This window comes from Pempheris klunzingeri, chromosome 6 (genome assembly GCF_042242105.1).
Source record: "Pempheris klunzingeri isolate RE-2024b chromosome 6, fPemKlu1.hap1, whole genome shotgun sequence".
NCBI classification, from domain to species: Eukaryota; Metazoa; Chordata; class Actinopteri; order Acropomatiformes; family Pempheridae; genus Pempheris; species Pempheris klunzingeri.
Genome location: NC_092017.1, coordinates 24,234,876 through 24,252,608, shown reverse-complemented (window position 1 = coordinate 24,252,608; position 17,733 = coordinate 24,234,876). Strand labels below are relative to the sequence as shown.

General features: G+C 41.2%; 2 protein-coding genes across 2 annotated transcripts; both read right to left on the bottom strand.

Annotated features, from left to right (window-relative positions):
* Nucleotides 1–575: 575 nt before the first annotated feature.
* mccc1 (methylcrotonyl-CoA carboxylase subunit) lies at nucleotides 576–11,227 on the bottom strand. Its single transcript, XM_070832818.1, has 19 exons — nucleotides 10,985–11,227; nucleotides 10,379–10,422; nucleotides 9,647–9,786; nucleotides 9,355–9,450; nucleotides 9,003–9,124; nucleotides 8,414–8,561; nucleotides 8,200–8,321; nucleotides 8,000–8,111; nucleotides 7,334–7,415; nucleotides 7,115–7,242; nucleotides 6,828–7,011; nucleotides 6,377–6,486; nucleotides 6,006–6,222; nucleotides 5,816–5,902; nucleotides 4,969–5,018; nucleotides 4,439–4,576; nucleotides 3,519–3,626; nucleotides 2,220–2,291; nucleotides 576–2,106 (listed from the first exon to the last, which is right to left on the bottom strand). Exons 1-19 carry the CDS (start codon nucleotides 11,038–11,040, stop codon nucleotides 1,987–1,989), a joined length of 2,136 nt encoding a protein of 711 aa, XP_070688919.1. The 5' UTR covers nucleotides 11,041–11,227; the 3' UTR covers nucleotides 576–1,986.
* A 230-nt stretch (nucleotides 11,228–11,457) lies between these two features.
* On the bottom strand, nucleotides 11,458–16,657 carry lamp3 (lysosomal associated membrane protein 3). The gene is made up of 7 exons (XM_070832837.1): nucleotides 16,554–16,657; nucleotides 15,403–15,501; nucleotides 14,539–14,621; nucleotides 14,121–14,246; nucleotides 13,272–13,344; nucleotides 13,002–13,172; nucleotides 11,458–12,112 (listed from the first exon to the last, which is right to left on the bottom strand). The coding sequence occupies exons 1-7, from the start codon at nucleotides 16,612–16,614 to the stop codon at nucleotides 11,973–11,975; spliced, it is 753 nt and encodes a 250-aa protein (XP_070688938.1). The 5' UTR covers nucleotides 16,615–16,657; the 3' UTR covers nucleotides 11,458–11,972.
* Between the last annotated feature and the right edge of the window lie 1,076 nt (nucleotides 16,658–17,733).

The window sequence follows — 17,733 nt, the reverse complement described above, 5'->3', positions numbered from 1 at the left end:
GACTCCGCCACGGTTTGCAGACTTGAATCAAATTAACGTCCCCTTGATCAAATCAGCTAAAAAGAGGAATCCAAATTAAAATGTCAGCCGATGAGTTTTCTGCAGCAGAATGTCCTGTGACTCAGCACGAGGCTGCAGATCATTTCAGTGCTGAACGGTTCGCTGAAGTCTTTTTTTTTTTTTTTTTAAGCGTCTCCTCTCGTGAGTTAATCACCAGACGATTAATAAACCACCATCATCACTCTTCTGTTGACACATATCTGTTGCTGTGTCGGTCTCTCCTCCTCCCGTCTGTAAATCTGTCTCATAGCTGATGTTTATGAAGATGCGGTTCTATTTACGAAATAAATACATTTTTAAGAAAACGGGTCTGCAGAGTGCGACTTTTTCATTTAAATGTATAAATTATGACGTGAGAAGTCGACGCTGACTGACATTCAAGAAAAACAGCGACTGGTGGTTAAGGACGGAGAGAAAACTTTGGATCCAGATAGCAGCAATTAATGCAGCAGACTGAGAATCACTTGACAATCTGCTTGTTTTCTAAGTATGACATGAGGCTGTGCACACTTTTAAACATTTTTATTACAGTATCTGACCAGTCCAATATCATTTCTTTAAAAAAACAAATCATCTGTCACACATCTACAAAATGAACACAGGTGTTTCTCAGTGTTAGTCTACAAAGGCCTCATTAACACACCAGTTAGTAAGAAGAGAGAGAGATCAGCAGAAACGGGTCAAGTTCACATGTCGTCTGTGAGTGAAATCACTCGACTGATGGCGGATTTACACAGAAACAACCCATCTGTCACTTTAAAGCCCGCAGTGACCGACATTTCATCCTTAAAGGGTTATTTTCACATCTGAGGCAAATCTGGTCACAAAAAGTTGGAGAATGGTTTGATAATTCTGGAGTGTTTTTCTGCCTCCTGACTGTAAAGAGGCCTCTCTCTTCGAGTGCAACGTTATAATGTGACCTGCTGTTTTATAAAAAGGCAAACACATTGCAGGGCTGAATGATGAAGAGTCTGGAATCAGTCTGGAGGGACGTTAAATACAAAATATTTTCAGTTTTACAACGAGTTTACATCCAGAAACTCCTCTTAAAATCACTGTCCACTGGAAGCCGTGTATCTTTAAAGTCAATTCTTTAACTGCGTTAAGTTTAGTGACGATGGATGTTTAAATACTGTCAGGTTATCTGATATCTACAAGTGATGGGACACATTTCTTAACTTAGAAAAGAAGCCTGAAGAAGAAGAAGAATTGATATACATGGTTCTCAGCAGACAGTGACACTAACTTCATGGTCTTTTAATTTCATGAGGATGAAAAACTTTCCCCCCTCAGTCATCAGTAACTTTTCCACCAAGTGTTTTCTCTGATTTCTCACTTGTCATCCCATCTAATTATTATCTTCGCCTCAGAAAGGCTTTCAGGCTACTTTTTCTTTCACCGTGTAAAGAATAAGAAGTACACGGCGAGTGCATAGAGAGGAAGTGCATTAAACTGTACTGACGTAGAGAAAACCCAACCCTTAGACCGACACCATCAACAGAGAGAAAGGGGAGACGTGGGGGGAAACATAGAAATAAAGATTGATCAGAGATTCACGGATTACTGCAAACATAAACAACACAAAAGTTCTTCAGTCTACACAGAGGTGTGGTGGTGTGTGTGTGTGGCAGCTAATCATCAGGGATGTTTGCTGTAGTGTTTATACACTCAGGATGAGTCTTTTCACTGCTTTCACACCTTCCTAAATGCATTGTGGGTCCCCAGGGTGAAGGTTTTGGTCTCATCCATTCCAGACTGAGCCAGACTCGACCCCCAGCTGACGATTCAGGTCCTGACTTGCATTTAAAAAGAAATATCAATCGAGCGCTGGTCGACTCGGATCGACTCGCTGTCCCTCCGGCTGTCACAGTAACCCGTTCTCTCCTACCTGTCGGTGTGTGTTTGTGGGTGTGGTTGCGTTTCTGTTTACTCCTCCGCCGCCTCCTCCTCTTCCAGTTCGACCAGAGGGGCGTGGCGGTTGGCCTGAGAGCCCTCGCTGAAGAAAACCTTCTTGATCACGCCTGACTTGGGCGCGCGGATCGTATGCTGCAGAGACAAAAGCAACTTCATTACACATGCAGCAGAGAGTGTGTGTGTGTGTGTGTGATACGTAAAGGTGAATTTGTAGGAGAAGCAAAGCCGGCAGGAGTCCCTCTCACCTCCATCTTCATGGCGATCATGACCATCAGCGGGTCTCCTACAGCCACTTTGTCCCCGGCCTTCACCAGCACCTGAACACAACACACTGTTTATTTGTACCTGATTCAGTCTCAACAATAAAGATCAGAACTTTAATGTCACTGCAGGATAATGAGGAAGTAACTTATGTCTTTCTCACTGTGGCTCATCTTTAAATTGATGTTCAGCTGCTCTGCTCTAATCACCTCATTACACGCTGGCTGCCGGTTCACTTAAGGTAAACAGTAACACACCACCATAAATATGCCCCCATAAATATAAATAACAGACAAGGTGGAGGCAAAGAATTGTATTTCTTTCACCGGGCCAATTGTTTTCTGGAGCAGCAGGACTTTATTATAGTGTTTATACCACCACAACTAAAAGAGGTGTCATCATTTACTCTATCAGGTTTTGTTATGAAGCAATTCTTAGCTTAGTTTAACAAGTGAGTTAACTGGATGGTGAGACAGACAAGTGTTGCTGCAAAGGTCACCTACAGTTTAAAATCAGCATTTTGGGAAATATTATTTGTTTTATTGTTGACAACAAGATAAGATTGATTGATAAGTCTTGTTAATTAACTAGTTAGCTTTAATTTAATTAACTAGTTAGCTTTAAAAGTGCAGGTACAGTAGGTGACTTTAAGAGCTTTGGAAAAAACCATGCTAGCGGTTTCCCTTTGCTTCCACTGTTTTTGTAATGCTAAGCTAACTGTCTGCTAGCTGCAGCCTCATATGTAGCATACACACACACCAGGGTGAGATCAATCGCCCCCCCGACAGGAAAGCAAATCAGTGTGTGCTAAAAATGTTGAACTTTTACTTTAAGTCCACCTGCAACTGTGTCATTTAACTGAGCAAATCTGCAGCTAGTCCCTTATTTTCTTAAGGTTTAACCTCTAAGTGCTTTATTTGTTCTTGTTAAATGGTCTGTATTTGTATTTACATTACATCCTAATTCAGCCAAGTGTGTTTCCATCGAACAGGAAGAGAATTAAAAGTCAATGCAAATGAACGGTTATGTCGACAGGTTGTGCAGCAGTGTAGTAAATGTAGCGGTTACATACATACAGACAGGTAATCAACACAAGTATATAAGCTGTGATGGTTTAAGTGCTTGTCAAATAAACAGAAGAGTTAACTCTGTGCATGCAGGAATAAAATAGGACACCTTGTGTAACACTGGTTACACATCAGGGCACCTACGAGTGTTTTATCCCCGACTACGTCTACAAATATCTGCCTGAGGTCCTCTAGCCGTCCGTCAACCAAACCCACCTTCTCTATGGTTCCAGTCATGGGGGCCACGGCTCCTCCCTGAGCCCCGGAGCTGCTCACACCAGCCAGATACTTCGGCACTGGAGCGGACACCTCGGAGCTTCCCTCCTGCAGACAAATGTGAAGTAGAGACGTCAGAAAGAGAAGTGACATTTAACTGGCAGCTGAGGTATGAGGACGTGAACCGTCTTTAGTTTCCCCTGATGTCGGACGTCAAGTTTCTGCAGAGACGGTGAAGTGAAGTTCTCGTTAAACTGACCGGGGAAAGCAAGGATTTTCAGCTTTTATGTTATCAGATATTTGATAAAATGAACCTGTAAGGAGCTACAATTACTCATACACGTACCTGTTTGAGGGAGTTTAGTTGTTATTCCACTTTAGGACAACACGTTTTCACACTTAGATGAGCTCACGCAGTTAAATCCCATCTACTGAAACGTTTAAGGAATAAACGAGCAAATCTGTGAAATATTCTTCCACCTTTCCAGGTTCCACCTTTTTAAATTTGAGCATTTACCATTTCGCTCGTCTGCTGTGATGCTACATTAAATATTTGGGGTTTTGGACAGTTTGTCAGGCAAAAACAATCAATTTGATGATGAATATTTTGATGATCGTTTTCCACAGTTTTCAGAAACCAACCATTAACTAAGACAATAATCAGTAGATTTAGATATTAAATTAATCGTTAGTTGCAACCCTAAATCTTTAAAAACTGCTTCTTCATTTAACTTATTCAATAATAAAAAAAATAAAATATGTGTTTACATTTAAGCCACCAACGAATCACAAGTTTGATTCTTGTTAGTTTAAATAAATCTCTATGGAACCAAGATGACAGACTGCAGCTGAACCACCAGTAGAAAAGTTCACACCGACACCCTTCAGCTTGTGTCTCTGCGGCGGAGGTAGTAACACACCGTGGAGAACAGGTGCACCGTGTTGTCCAGGATCACCAGTTTGGGACGAGACTTCACGCCGTTGACGGAGCAGTGCAGGAATGATGCTCCACCTTCCGTCTCCACCTCCCCGGTAACTTGGTACACGTCCTCACCAATCTAGAGGAGGAAACACGGCTGTGATGAGCGTGACGGAGGAAGACCTACTGTTAAAGACCACGTTTAAATTCCTGACTTTGGCAAAATAATCTCAACTCAAAAGGTCCACACAGCTTTAGGATTATTACTAATCACTGCTAAAGACTGTGATATGTGGCTGAAAGCTCCGGAAAAACCTAGTAAGTGGACCTTGAATTAAAATCATTTTAGAATATTACTAGATAGATAGATAGAGGAATTCATTGGTGTTTGTTTTAAACATTAAAATGGCTTAAAAATTGGATTATAGAAAAAAAACAAAAACTATATTTGGTACTTTTCTGTGAGAAAGAATTAAAACCAAAAACAGTAATGATGTACAGTATATACACACAGGACTGATTCCTGCTCACCTGCATTGTGTAGCTTCCATCTTTGTTGTACACGACCACCAAATCAACTTCTAAAGACACAAACACACGTGATGAAATGTGCTAAGAGCAGTCAAACAGCTTTTGTTTTAGTTAAACATCATCATCATCATCATCATCATCATCACTGACACAGCGGTGGCCGAGGGATTTATTTTAGGCCTCGCAGTGACATTTTTAATAGAAGCGTTGAATAATCCATGAATATGAGCTCATTAACTAACTGTCACAGAGCAGACCGGCTCTAAACTTAATTATTCAAACGGTCATTAAAGAAACCAGGTCCACAGTTATGAGATGACCCTCTTTGATTAATTTAGCGCGATTTAACCGTCATTCTAAACCTCTAAAACACCCAAACATTAAAAAAATATACCACGTTTTTGACCCAACGATAATCCATGTACATATTTATGAATCATCCCCCTCTATTGTATTTTGTTTGACTCGTTCCAAACTATGCAGGAGAGTGAATGTGTCACACATTTGCTGCTTTTCTTTGTTTATATCTTGTAAACTCTGGTTGTGGTGTGCTGGAGAGACCAACCGCTATTTTCTGGTATCTTGAAGAACATCTGATTAAGAGATAAAGTGATAAAAATCTACATTTGTTGCAGCCCTGTCTGCGATCTACAGTCTCCGGTCAAAGGCCGACAAGTCTGTGGTGCATTTAGAGCAACAAGAGCCCCAAATCAAACTAATAAACATACTGCCCCAGCAGTCCCACCACCTGTTGATCAAACATCTGGGTCTCTATTCATCTTTCCTCACCCTCTAACGATCCTCCTCCCTTCCTACACACTAGGGGGCAGTAAAGGCTGTTACTTACTTTTGTCTCCCAGCTGTAGCGTCATGTTTCTGTTGAACTGAATGTTGCTTCTCCAGCCGCTGCTCGAGCCAAATGGAGAGAAGGGGTCTGAAAAATCACACACATCACATCCACTTAGTATAATTTAGCTTTTTCAGATTAAATTTGCTATAAATCGACCGCCCTGACAGAGCAAACGTTGGCGGCTCACCAGTGGAGGTCTGTGTGAACTCCTGTGTGTGCTTCCTCTCCTGGAGCACCAGGCCCAGGGCCGCCTGGCAGATCGTGGCCCCGGAGGGAGCCTTCGGAGCGGGAAAGAGGTCGGCGTAGTGCTGAGGGATGAAGCTGGTGGTCACGTTTCCGGCCTCGAACTCCGGGTGACCCGAAAGACTCAGCAAAAAGTCGATGTTAGTGTTCAGTCCCACGATCTGAGCAGCAGAGAGGACGCAAAGGATGAATTACAGGCATTTTTACATGTACTGTACAATTTAAATCAAATGCTCCACGTGGAATCTTTAGGTTTGGTAAATACTGTCAGCTGTATGACACGCCAAGCATCATTTGTACGTGTGTGTGTCTTACATTGTACTGTCGCAGGCAATACCGCAGCTTCTTTAAGGCAGCAGATCTGTCCTCTCCCCACACCACCAGCTTGGCGATCATTGGGTCATAATGTGCCGACACCTCGTCCCCTAAAAACAGGAATAAAACTTTGTTCCAGCTGATTCTTCACTATCTAGACAGACTAAAGCATAGATGCACTTTCTGTCGTCACTGATCAAGAAGTTCTCAAAAAGAGCAGGTGGAGAATTTTAAAAAATGGAGAGAGACCCGTCAGTTTTCTTGGCTGTGATTTCTGCACTGCATTTCCCAGAAGTCTGTTTTTGCTTTTTAATATAATGTCTTTCTTGATCTATTTGATTTGTGTGTAATCAGCCGACCCAGCTGTTGTGATTCACTGTATCATGACAGAAAGTAGGACACTTAGTCCTGTAACTGTAAAACACAACAAGTTAAGTCTATGGCTGCCTACCGTCCCTGACTCCAGTCTCTATGCGGGTGTGTTGGTCTGGTGGAGGGGTGGAGAGATGCAGCAGAGGCCCCGCCCCTGGAAGGAAGTCGTTGTTCGGGTCCTCTGCGTAGATGCGAGCCTCGAAAGAGTGTCCTCTTAAAATGATGTCATCCTGGAGGAGAGGCAGGCGCTCCCCTGCTGCCACCTGGAGGAGAGTTACACCAAGAGTGATCAGTGCGGCTGAAATCAAAACAGCTTTTGTTTATTTCCTCTCTCTCCCTCCATCCATCCATCCATCACTCACTCACCCTGAGCTGCCACTCCACCAGGTCAGTGTCAGTGATCATCTCAGAGACGGGATGCTCCACCTGCAGCCTGGTGTTCATCTCCATGAAGTAAAAGTTATGCTGGGCGTCCATTATGAACTCCACTGTACCTACACAAGACGACCAACAATAGGAAGTCAGTTAACTCTGTGCTCTGAGTGTGAGGCACTGTGGTGATGTGTGTGTGTGTGTGTGTCTCACCTGCCCCTACATAGTTGACAGCCTTGGCAGCTTTGACTGCTGCCTCTCCGAGTTTCCTCCGAACCTCAGGACTAATACCAGGCTGAAAAAAATGCAAACAGAGTGAAAATACAGTAAAACATTTAAGTGGTCACAGCCCTAATATCCAGTTTCACACCACAGATCCATGTGAGACGTCATGTTCACACTGGTGGCCAGAAAAGAAAATCCTCCTCATTTAACACTATTGCAGCAGTGAAATCTACCAAAGCAGGTGGACTGGTGTTTTTAGACACAACAGTCATAATGGAAAGACGTTGATATGTCAACTTTTCCAAAAAATAGTTGCGGCATCTAAAAGCTAAATTCAAAGCTTTTGTTGAACAGACATTTATGGTCTTTAAAGAAACAGATTCCCTGTTTTTCTTTATTTGACTTCCTTCATGAGTGGAAGTTTGGTAACCAAAGTTTTAAACATGTTATTTTACACAACATTTTCATTACTAATACTTTTCTCTTTGGAAATAACTGAAACAGTTCCTCTAGAAAGTGGCTCAACATGTCCTGAATGCCAGAATTTAAATTCACTCAAGCTTAGATACTATAGGTTTGGTTGATTTGTGCACACACACAGCAACATTTACCATTTCTAATGAGTCAATATGTGGGGGGCCACTGCTCACTCACCCCCGGCGCCTCCTCTATGATCTTCTGATGTCTCCTCTGGACACTGCAGTCTCTCTCGAACAGATAGACGGCGTTACCGTGCATGTCCCCGAACACCTGAACCTCCACATGTCTACAGGAGAACAGACAGAGGAATAAAAAATAACAAACACAACAAGGTGGTAGAGGTGGCTGCTTCTGAGGGAGCGAATGAATGTTACCTGGGATCTTCCACAAACTTCTCCACCAGCATGACGTCATCGTTGAAGGATTTTCTGGCTTCTCGTCTCGCCGACTCCAACTGCTCCAAGAAGTCTGAGTCTGACCGTGCGATACGCATCCCCTAAACACACACACACACACACACACACGGTTACATCATGTTTCATCAAGTTACTTTGGCAAAGTTCCTCAGGCGTCTTCACGTGCTCTCACCTTCCCTCCTCCTCCACGGACTGCCTTAATCATCACAGGGTATCCTATCTGGGCAGCCTCTGCTTGCAGCCTTTCATCTGATTGGTCTTCTCCATGGTAACCACCAATGATCGGCACCCCAGCGGCTGACATGATGTGTTTGGATGTGCTGAAAAGAGGGACAAAGCAAGAAAAGTCAATTGGCTTTTTTTTTTTTTTTTAAAACCCATGTATTTATGTTTCTGTTCAACTGTTCCATAAATTCAGCGTCCCTACATGTTTTCCAATTCAAGCATTTTCAAGATTTCCAATACCTTCTTCACCTTAAAACTATTCAGTCAGAAAGCAGTTGATTATATTAATGGAATGGAAATTTCAAGCACTTTTCAAACCTTGATAACAGCAAATTAACATTCAAACATTTCTAAGGATTTCCAGCACTAATCCTGTAAATGTTTGCTCCTGCAATGACACAAATTCCTCCTCATTTCAAACGAGTCCTTTTAGGTACCAAAACACATTAAAATTCAAATTATTTTACTAAATGTTAATTAGAGACACCTGCAGAGAGAATACAAATGTTTATTGTTTGTATCTACAGGTGTGGTACCTTTTAATGCCCATGTCTCGGATGGCAGAGGAAGGCGGCCCTATGAAGATGATGCCCTCTTGTTTACACGCCTCTGCAAACTCTGTGTTTTCTGACAGAAAGCCGTACCCAGGGTGGACTGCCTACACACACACAAACACCTTTTACATTTAACAAAGCCCTTTAGTGGTTCACTGTCAGAGAAGAACAGTTCAACATGATCACTTACAGGGACTGAAAAGATCTGAGCATCGTAATCTACTCTTTCTTTTAAAGTAGCTCCGTTAAGGAACACTAAAGGGAAACGACAGCATCATTGTAAACATTCTCCTCTCTAAAAAAAACTGTTCACAACAAGTGGAGATTAACTCACATGTGATCCAGACTTCTTGGCCACTTCCAGAACTTTCTCCATAGAGAGGTAGCTCTGCTGGGAGGGTGGAGGGCCGATGTGGTAGGCTTCATCTGCCTACAAAAACAAAACAAAGCAAAAACCGTTTCCAGCTGAACGAAGCTAATGCAAGTTTGAAAACTAGAATTTGACAATGTAAGAAAATACCACTATAGTAATATAGTGTGTGTTAAAGCAGCTTCAGAAAGTTGAGAAGAACACAGAGAACGATGATTGCAAATACTAAAGGACTCAGCTCTTTGCAGTATCTCACCATGGCTACATGCATGGAGTGTCTGTCTGCATCACTGTACACGGCCACGGAGCGGACGCCCATCTTCTTCGCCGTGCGCATCACACGACACGCAATCTCTCCTCGATTGGCAATCAGCACCTTCTCTATCCTTCCCACCCCTGGAGAAGACACAGCAGTGTTCTGCTTTTTCTGCCACATACTTCAAATTAACTACATAATAGTTGATACTGATTAAATCCAGACTCTGCTGGAATAATGTTGTACTTGTTTAGGTGCAACACAACCATAATGATCACAGCACACAGTGTGCGCCGGATAATATTCAGAGCTGAAACAACTGACCAAATAAAGGATTAGTCAACAACAATTCTGATGAGGCAAAAGTACCAAATACTCTCTGCTTCCATTTCTTTTCTTTTTTTCCTCTTTTAGAGAATTGAAATCTGAATATTTTTGGACTGCAGATTGAACAAGACAAGCAATCTCCAAGAAACTTGTGCTGGGCCCTTTTTTCTCTGTTTTCAGACATCTTATAGGCCACACAGTTAATAACCAAACAGGTCATTAAACAACACTAGACTTTGCTTTGCTCCCAACACTTCAGCACTGGTTTGAATGTTTGAATGAGCCCGACTAAAGTTTGAATCCCAAACAAATAACGAAGACAACCTGTGACTCGTGTGTTCAGTCAGCTTCAGATAAAACACAGTGATTCCTGCTTTGATGCCAGGAAGCTTTTCCTTCACTCACCTCCTGAAACAAGCCTCACGCCTCTTTTGGTCCATGACAGTTTTCTGAGGAGAGAAACAACAACTTCAGTACCATTCAAGTCTCTACTGTACCAGACAGAGGAGACACCACACGGACGAAATACTCTACCAGACTGGATAACAATAAAATATTAATAATAATAATAATAATAATAATAATAATAAAATATTAAATAAAACGTACAATAACTATAAAGCCTAAATAACTGGGCTGAATGTGATACTCAGTGAAGCTAACCTAGCTAGCTGACTGTTTGCTACCTTTATTTAACCTTGCTCAGCTCTTATCTGATTCTCTAGCTCACGTAATGAAAAGCATTAGTATAAAAACGCTGATGTTTAGGAGTTAAATACCGTGATTTTTATCAAAGTCATCAATCATGAGCAGCAGCAGATAATTTACTAAGTACTTCTGTCAGGTTAGCTCAGGCGTAAGATAACAGAGTTAACATTGGGCAGCTCGCTAACGAAGCTAACGTTAAAAAGAAGGTAAAAAAATAAAAAGCTTGGTGCGAGATAACGTTGCAGGGAGCAGCTTGTTTTAAGACAAGATCCCAGCAGTCATTTAACGTGTCAGTGTACTCACTGTGTGAATATCCTCAGACCCTGCAGAGTTGGGAAACTCAGGATAACTGCAGCCATAGTTAGCCACCAGCTGCTAGCTAGCTAGCTAGCACCGCAGGAAAAGGCGAAGTGGTAATTTATTAAACCGCTCATACACAATTTGGTTCACTTTTAACAGCAAAAACCTTTAGCGTCAAAGGAAAGAGAAATGTTCGAGGCCTAAAAATGCAACGCTCGCATTTGCAAACACTGTCACACGCTATTAAATTTCTGTTTTTATCATTTATGACCTTTCCAAGGACTCGTAGCGTCGACAGCCAATGAGAAAGGCGGAAGTGGAGGCGGGGAGGAGCCGCAGTTACTAAAAGTCACCAGCAGATGGCGACGTTTCTCTGTCAAAATGGTGGTGAATCAGAGTTAATATAAATCACACAGTCACACTTTTTAAAAATGTATTTTATTTCAAAAACAAGAAGAATTGTTTGTGATGCAATACAGAAATCCTGAATCTGGTATCAGCCGGAAAAAATTCGACATCTATAATATGTAAACGATAATATTTTTTAGTTAAGTTTCACATTTGCAGTTGAAAACATGTTTACATAAACATCTTTTTCTGCAGCCAACCAAAACAAAATCACATTATACAGTAGTCTGGTTCATTTATATTACTAGTGTAACTAAAGTCTTTATAATAGAATTTCCGGTCCACTTTTAAATTGAATAATTGTTCAATATGCAACAAATCAGAGTATTACAACAAAAAAACACTGAGAAAAAGTTACCACTGACAGCAGAATGAAATGAAATGTGATTCTGGTACATAGTAGTAAGAGAATGTAAGCTAGAAAATAAATAAAAGTAACAACACTGTTTGTATTTATAATTTGAATATTAAATATCTGATCTTTTTTTTATTATTGGAAGCAAAAAAAGGTACATTTAAGTCAAAGGAAGCAACTTTGCGATTTTTTAGTAACAGCAACTGAGTCTGAAGTATCAGAACCAGCTCAGAGGCTGTCGTATCCTTGTCTGCGGCGGTCTTTGATGAAGAGGAAGGACAGCACAGCGATCAGAATGAGACACACCACTGTGGCCCCGATGATGATGGGAATAACTCGCTTGTTGAAGTCGGCCCAACACTCCACCTCTGAAACATCAGACAGGTGGAGAGCGTCAAAAGAAACTCTGCATCATGTCATCAATTTATACAGACATTAGTCTACAACACACACCAGTCACTTTGATGTAAATCTTCTTGAACCACCACCACAGAAAACTGGGATGGGAAGCTCACAGCATGTCCAGACTCAAGCAATAAAAAAGAGTTATCAGCCAGGCTGTTATCAGAATCAATTCATTCAATTCAACTTCCCTCTTCTGCCCCAGATGTCTGAGGGAATTAAAGACAATAGAACCTGATAGAAAGCATGGATTCGTCCCATTCTTACAAATTGAGCTCTATCACACCTTTTCAGTCCCTGCTGTCAGTGGCTGCTCCCATTGGCCTGTGTTGAGTGGTACGTTTTTCAAAACCATAGCTATAAAAACAGAAGATGACTTTACCCACCTGTAGAAAACACGGCCAAAGCAAACAGGCATTCGTAGATATGATAATCAGTGTTTTTATGTATGAAAACTGGTGCTTCATGTTCATTTATTTGTAACCATGTGAGGGAGCACAGGTGAGATCCATTACTTAGGGAGTAATTTGTGCAACAAAAAGTCAGTCAGCTCATCTACTGTACTAGTGTTGATTCACTTGATTGTGAATTTGGTTTTTGTCTTCCCAAACAATAATGTTAATTAATTATTTATTAATTTATTGTTTTAAATACCCCCTTTACCCCATTATTACCACTCCGAGTGGGTGTTTATCCTCTTTTTTGTTGCTGTTTATGTGGATAATGTGTTTTTTTGAGTTGGAAAAGAGGGGGCATATTTCTCTCATGTTCACTTAGCCTTCATTGTCTGGCCCCTTTGAAATCAATAAACATGCAAGCAGACTTAATTTAAACCCAAACGATCAGCTCAGTCACCTTTTCCGTACTGTCCTTTGGGCAGAGTGAAGGCCTGCACCTGCAGAGGAACCAGCTTGATCTGCAGCTCCGACGACGTCAGCAGCAGACTCTCAGATTTGCACGTGAAGCTCAGTCCATCAGCTGCTGCGAACAGTTTTTCATGTGCCACCAAACCTGAGTAATTCTTATCTGGGAGGAAGAGGATGTAAAACAAGGACAAGCCATTATTGTTCCAGATCAGAAATACCAGTGACACATTTTTCTATCTTCTCTCTTTTTTCCTCTTACTGGCACATCCTTTGCAGACAGGCAGAGGAGACACGTGAGCAGTCAGCTTGGTGACGTAGAAAAGATTCTTTTCCTGGAGACAAGAACACAGAAATTTGAGTTTGATACAGAAATCCCCAAATTCTTGATACTTCATCATTTGTTGTGAACCTTTCGATCTAGATGTGACTGGATTATGTTCCTGTTTTGTTTTCCATTAAGAGTTTAACATTTGATTAAAACTGAAATTGTGACAGGCTGATGCTCAGCATTTTGTAAGTATTCTGCCTTTGTACCCTCAAAATTAATTGTAGTGTTAATGACAAGACAGCTGGTTGTTAAATTTGGAGAAGCGTTATCTGCACAATTCACTTAAAGTATCAAACCTAAAAGTTTTCCCTGTCAGTGTTTTGCTATTATTTATGATGTTTTTGGATTATTATGATTTATTAGCGTTGCATTTTACTGCAGTAGCTTTTAACATGTAGCTGAATTCAACTACTTTATGTATTGTTGGGTAGTTTAATCTACAGCAATGCATCATGGTCTATAAGATCATTATATGTTTGTAGTGCAGCTGTCATGTAAGAGCCGCAGATCTCTAACAAGTCAACTTCACATATATCTTTTTAAAGAAGTTTCCAGCTTAGTCACAACGCATTTTCCAGCTTCTCCATTGAGTTTTTAAATCATTTACTCAGCCAAAGAAGTGGGAAAAACTTCTCAAGCCATGAGGGAACACTTCATCCTTCAGTCTGTTAGACAAAAATCTCCCTGCCTCTGAGATGTAGTGGAGTAGACGTAGAGATAAGTTACATAGAATGAAAATACCTCAGATTTGTACTCATGATGTTGTTAAGTGTATTGTACCTTTCTGAAGGTGAACTGCAGACTAGCAGCGTTGTCTGGCAGCGTGAGAGAGAGAACGGCAGCCTCTTTGCCGCAGTAACCGCTGGTCCGAGTCCTGGAGGGGTCCAGATTGAAATACCAAGACTTCTGAAAGCACACAGCAGAGAAAAACTACTTTATATCAGTAGATACTGACACAAACCAGCGTCTCTTCTCACTCATGAGTCCACACACGTTTCATTTATCTAAAAAGAGCTGATGGTCATTTTAGATTTCTACAGTTTGAGCAGTGAAACCAACTTGTAACGCCTCACGAAGAGATGCTGACACAAACACACACTTTCTGCAAGAAGTGCTGAAATACAAGAAAATGACCCCCCCCCCCCATACACACACACACACACACACACACAGTGCTGAGCCAGTCGCGGCCTTTCACCTTCTTTTCGATGACAATGTACTCTACTCCCATCGTGGCTTTGATGCAGGGTTTCCCACCAAGGTTTTTCAGCACGTAGGTTCCTGTGCACAAAACACACACAAATACACACACACACACACACACACACACACACACACACACACACACACACACACACACACACACACACACACACATACACACACATACACACACACACATACACACCACACAAGTACCTGATGTAATGTTAATTGTTACACCTGAAATTGTTCTCTGCACCAGATGTGATTGTCCTGTTGCAGCCACAACTTACTTTTCTTATATTTCACTTTCACACTATTTATTTTTTTTTACAGTAAAACTGAGCTGTTGTCTCCTTCAACTTAGATTCCTCTTGAATGAATGATGTGTGAACGGGTGAATGAGGATGTGATGTAAAAGCGCTTTGATGTGGTCGAAATGACTAGAAAGACGCTATACAGATACAGACCATCTACTTCTTTAAACCCAGCTGAGTCAACCTTAAAATCTAAGTAAACCAGATGTGGTGCAGTTACTGTAATGAATAATAAAGGGAATATAATTAGCTTTATATAGTAATGCTGAACAACTGGGGAAAAAAACAGGATTTCTATATTATTCCTCACCGTTTTTATGCTACCAAGATGTTTCATGTATTGAATTGTCTGTAATGCTTTTGTAACTTTTATTGTTGACTAAAGTTATATGTAAAAGGAAAAGCCCATAGACAGCAATGCTGTTGTCTCGACTCTGTTTTGCTTTACAGCATCTTTGTTGTACAACAATAGACGGCGTACAGAAACAAGTGCTTCTGTTCATATATTTGCGACACATCTGGTCTTGTGCTGGTGTATGTACCTATTGGAGGAACGGCCTCAGAGGGCTGCAACACCGGCCGGTAGACCAGAGCCTCGGAGGGCAGCTCAGCGTCAGAGGCATTTCTCTGGAGGTGGACACCTGGTGGAGGAAGACACATGTCACTCTCTGAATAGTTGGCATTTCAGAATCAATAAATCATTACTTCCAATCATTACCAATCTTTTGGTAGTTTTTGCTCTGGCTCTAGACTCAGTTTATATTTCTACCAACCACCAAATATGTAGAGTTGAGGTTGCAAATGCACCAATGATCAGCTTCACCAACATGTCACCAAGCTCCCATCAGTCCAGTGCTCACAGAAACCTACACATTACAATTAAATTAGTGGCCCAGAGACCCAGAATGAAGGTGCCAGAATAATACCACAGTAACTGAAGTGTATATGACATATTATGATATTATGATGATATTAGAGTCCCTCTAAAAGAAAAGCTGGGCCACACGCTTGAGCAATAATGCAGGACATAGTTGATATTTGTAACTTAATGTCCTTAATTTCTATAAAAATGTGCAATTAATCAAATTACATGTTGACATCCAGTGGTTTGGGTCCCTTGAAGGATTCGGGGCCACTTTTTAAATCAGCAAAAGCTTTAATTCAAAGACTAAAAAGTGTAAAGCCGAAGGAAAAGTCATGCTTGTTAAGATATGACTGAAAATGGATTCGCTTGAACCACAGACTGAAAAACACAGTGTGGGACCACTAAAGACCACGATGATCTCAGCGTGTGAGAGGAAGCGGCTTCATTTATGGCACACAACAGACAACACTCAAACCAGGCCGGGGCAACGAAACATCACTTTAAAAAGGAGCATTCATTCAACCTTTTATTTGAGATAAATGAAAAATGCCCCAAAATGTCCCAACCACAGGTTCACGCCCAGCATCACTGACCTCCTTGCATGTGTGCATATAATCACAGAATGATGCACTTGATGAAACATTATTCAGTGCTGGATGGCATCATGTAGGTTTTTTTTTCACTTTGTCTGCTGAGTGGTAGAGGAGTGAAAACCTTCATGATGCCTCTGTAGAAATAATCTACATAAATAAAGATTTATTTGAATTACAGAAAAAAGATGTTTAGAGTTTAGTTTATTATCTCAGATTTGAATATGATCAAACTTACCTGGAATAATAGCAGCCAGGAGGAGCAGAGCCCATCCACCTGTGTGACCCCTCAGCATCATAGTTAGTAAAGAGAAGAGAAGAACAGAGTAGAATAAGGCTCCAGTGCTGGATGATATGTGCAGCTGTGGTTTGGCTTGTGAATGTGAAACTGTTGATCACCTTAAGACCTAAACGGGCCGTGCAGAGGAAGTGGGGTGTCACAGGAGGCGGGGAGGAGGCTGCAGCACTGAAACGACACCTCCGATGGCGACGTCATGGCAGTTAAACTGACGAAGTGTGAAGCCGCTCAGCCCGCCGGAGAAGGTTTTCTTATAGTGAGCTGTGAGCAGAGAACAGAGTCACAAGCTACATGTGGTGGTTTCTGTCATATCTGTGTTTTTGTTTGCTTAGAGCTCCATAATCACTCTCAGGTGTATGTTGGGATGAAGATAGTTTGTGTTTAATGAGCTCTGCCTTTTATATTTGTATTTGACTTGTCATTTTAACCCCAGTAAAGAAAACCGCCTTACTTTTCCTCACTCAACCCATCTGAAACTCTGAGGAACTTATACAAGAATCATCATGTCCAGTGTTGGATTTTCTTGGAGGTCTGGAGGTTTAGATTGATTTAATTAAATGCATTTAATATATTTTAGTCTCTTCTTATTTCTTTTTTTCCCTCTTCAATGCTCACGTCCAACTTTAAGTGGCTTCTAAGTCTCATTTGTCTTTAAAGGGTCAGTTCACCCAAACTAAAAAATGCTGTGCAGAGTAATCACTGATACCACTTTCTACTGGATAGAAATAGCATCTATGAAAACTTTTGGCATAATGCTGCATAATTCTGTTCATTAGCACAAAAACTGAAAACAGGAAGAAACAGCTTGCCAGGTTCTGTCTCCCACAAACACCCTCTGAAGCTCACTAACTTCAGAGACTCCGGCCAAGAAATGAGTCCACAACATGCCGTTTCCACCACACACAAATGAAACAAACCAAATATATGCCAGTTTTAGTGAACGCTAGAGTTGTCAGTAGGTGGATTTTGTTACTGGACAGAGTGAGACAAGCTGTTTTCCTTTGTTTCCATGTATGCTAAGCTAAGCTAAACTAAACTAAGCTAAGATAAGCTAAGATAAGATAATTTAAGACAAGATAAGATAACTGATTGTTGTCTATACTCTAGCTTTATATTTAAC

Bases quoted from the DNA above. Each gene is read 5' to 3' on its own strand.
- mccc1 (XM_070832818.1), bottom strand. From the start codon at position 11,040: ATGGCTGCAGTTATCCTGAGTTTCCCAACTCTGCAGGGTCTGAGGATA. The intron at 8,112-8,199 runs GTAACATTCATT...GTTCTCCTGTAG, and splicing joins AAGTTTGTGGAAGATCCCAG to ACATGTGGAGGTTCAGGTGT. The intron at 5,903-6,005 runs GTGAGCCGCCAA...GTGATTTTTCAG, and splicing joins GTTCACACAGACCTCCACTG to ACCCCTTCTCTCCATTTGGC.
- lamp3 (XM_070832837.1), bottom strand. From the start codon at position 16,614: ATGATGCTGAGGGGTCACACAGGTGGATGGGCTCTGCTCCTCCTGGCT. The intron at 14,622-15,402 runs GTACATACACCA...TTTTGTGCACAG, and splicing joins TGAGGCCGTTCCTCCAATAG to GAACCTACGTGCTGAAAAAC. The intron at 13,173-13,271 runs GTAAGAGGAAAA...TCTTCCTCCCAG, and splicing joins TGTCTGCAAAGGATGTGCCA to ATAAGAATTACTCAGGTTTG.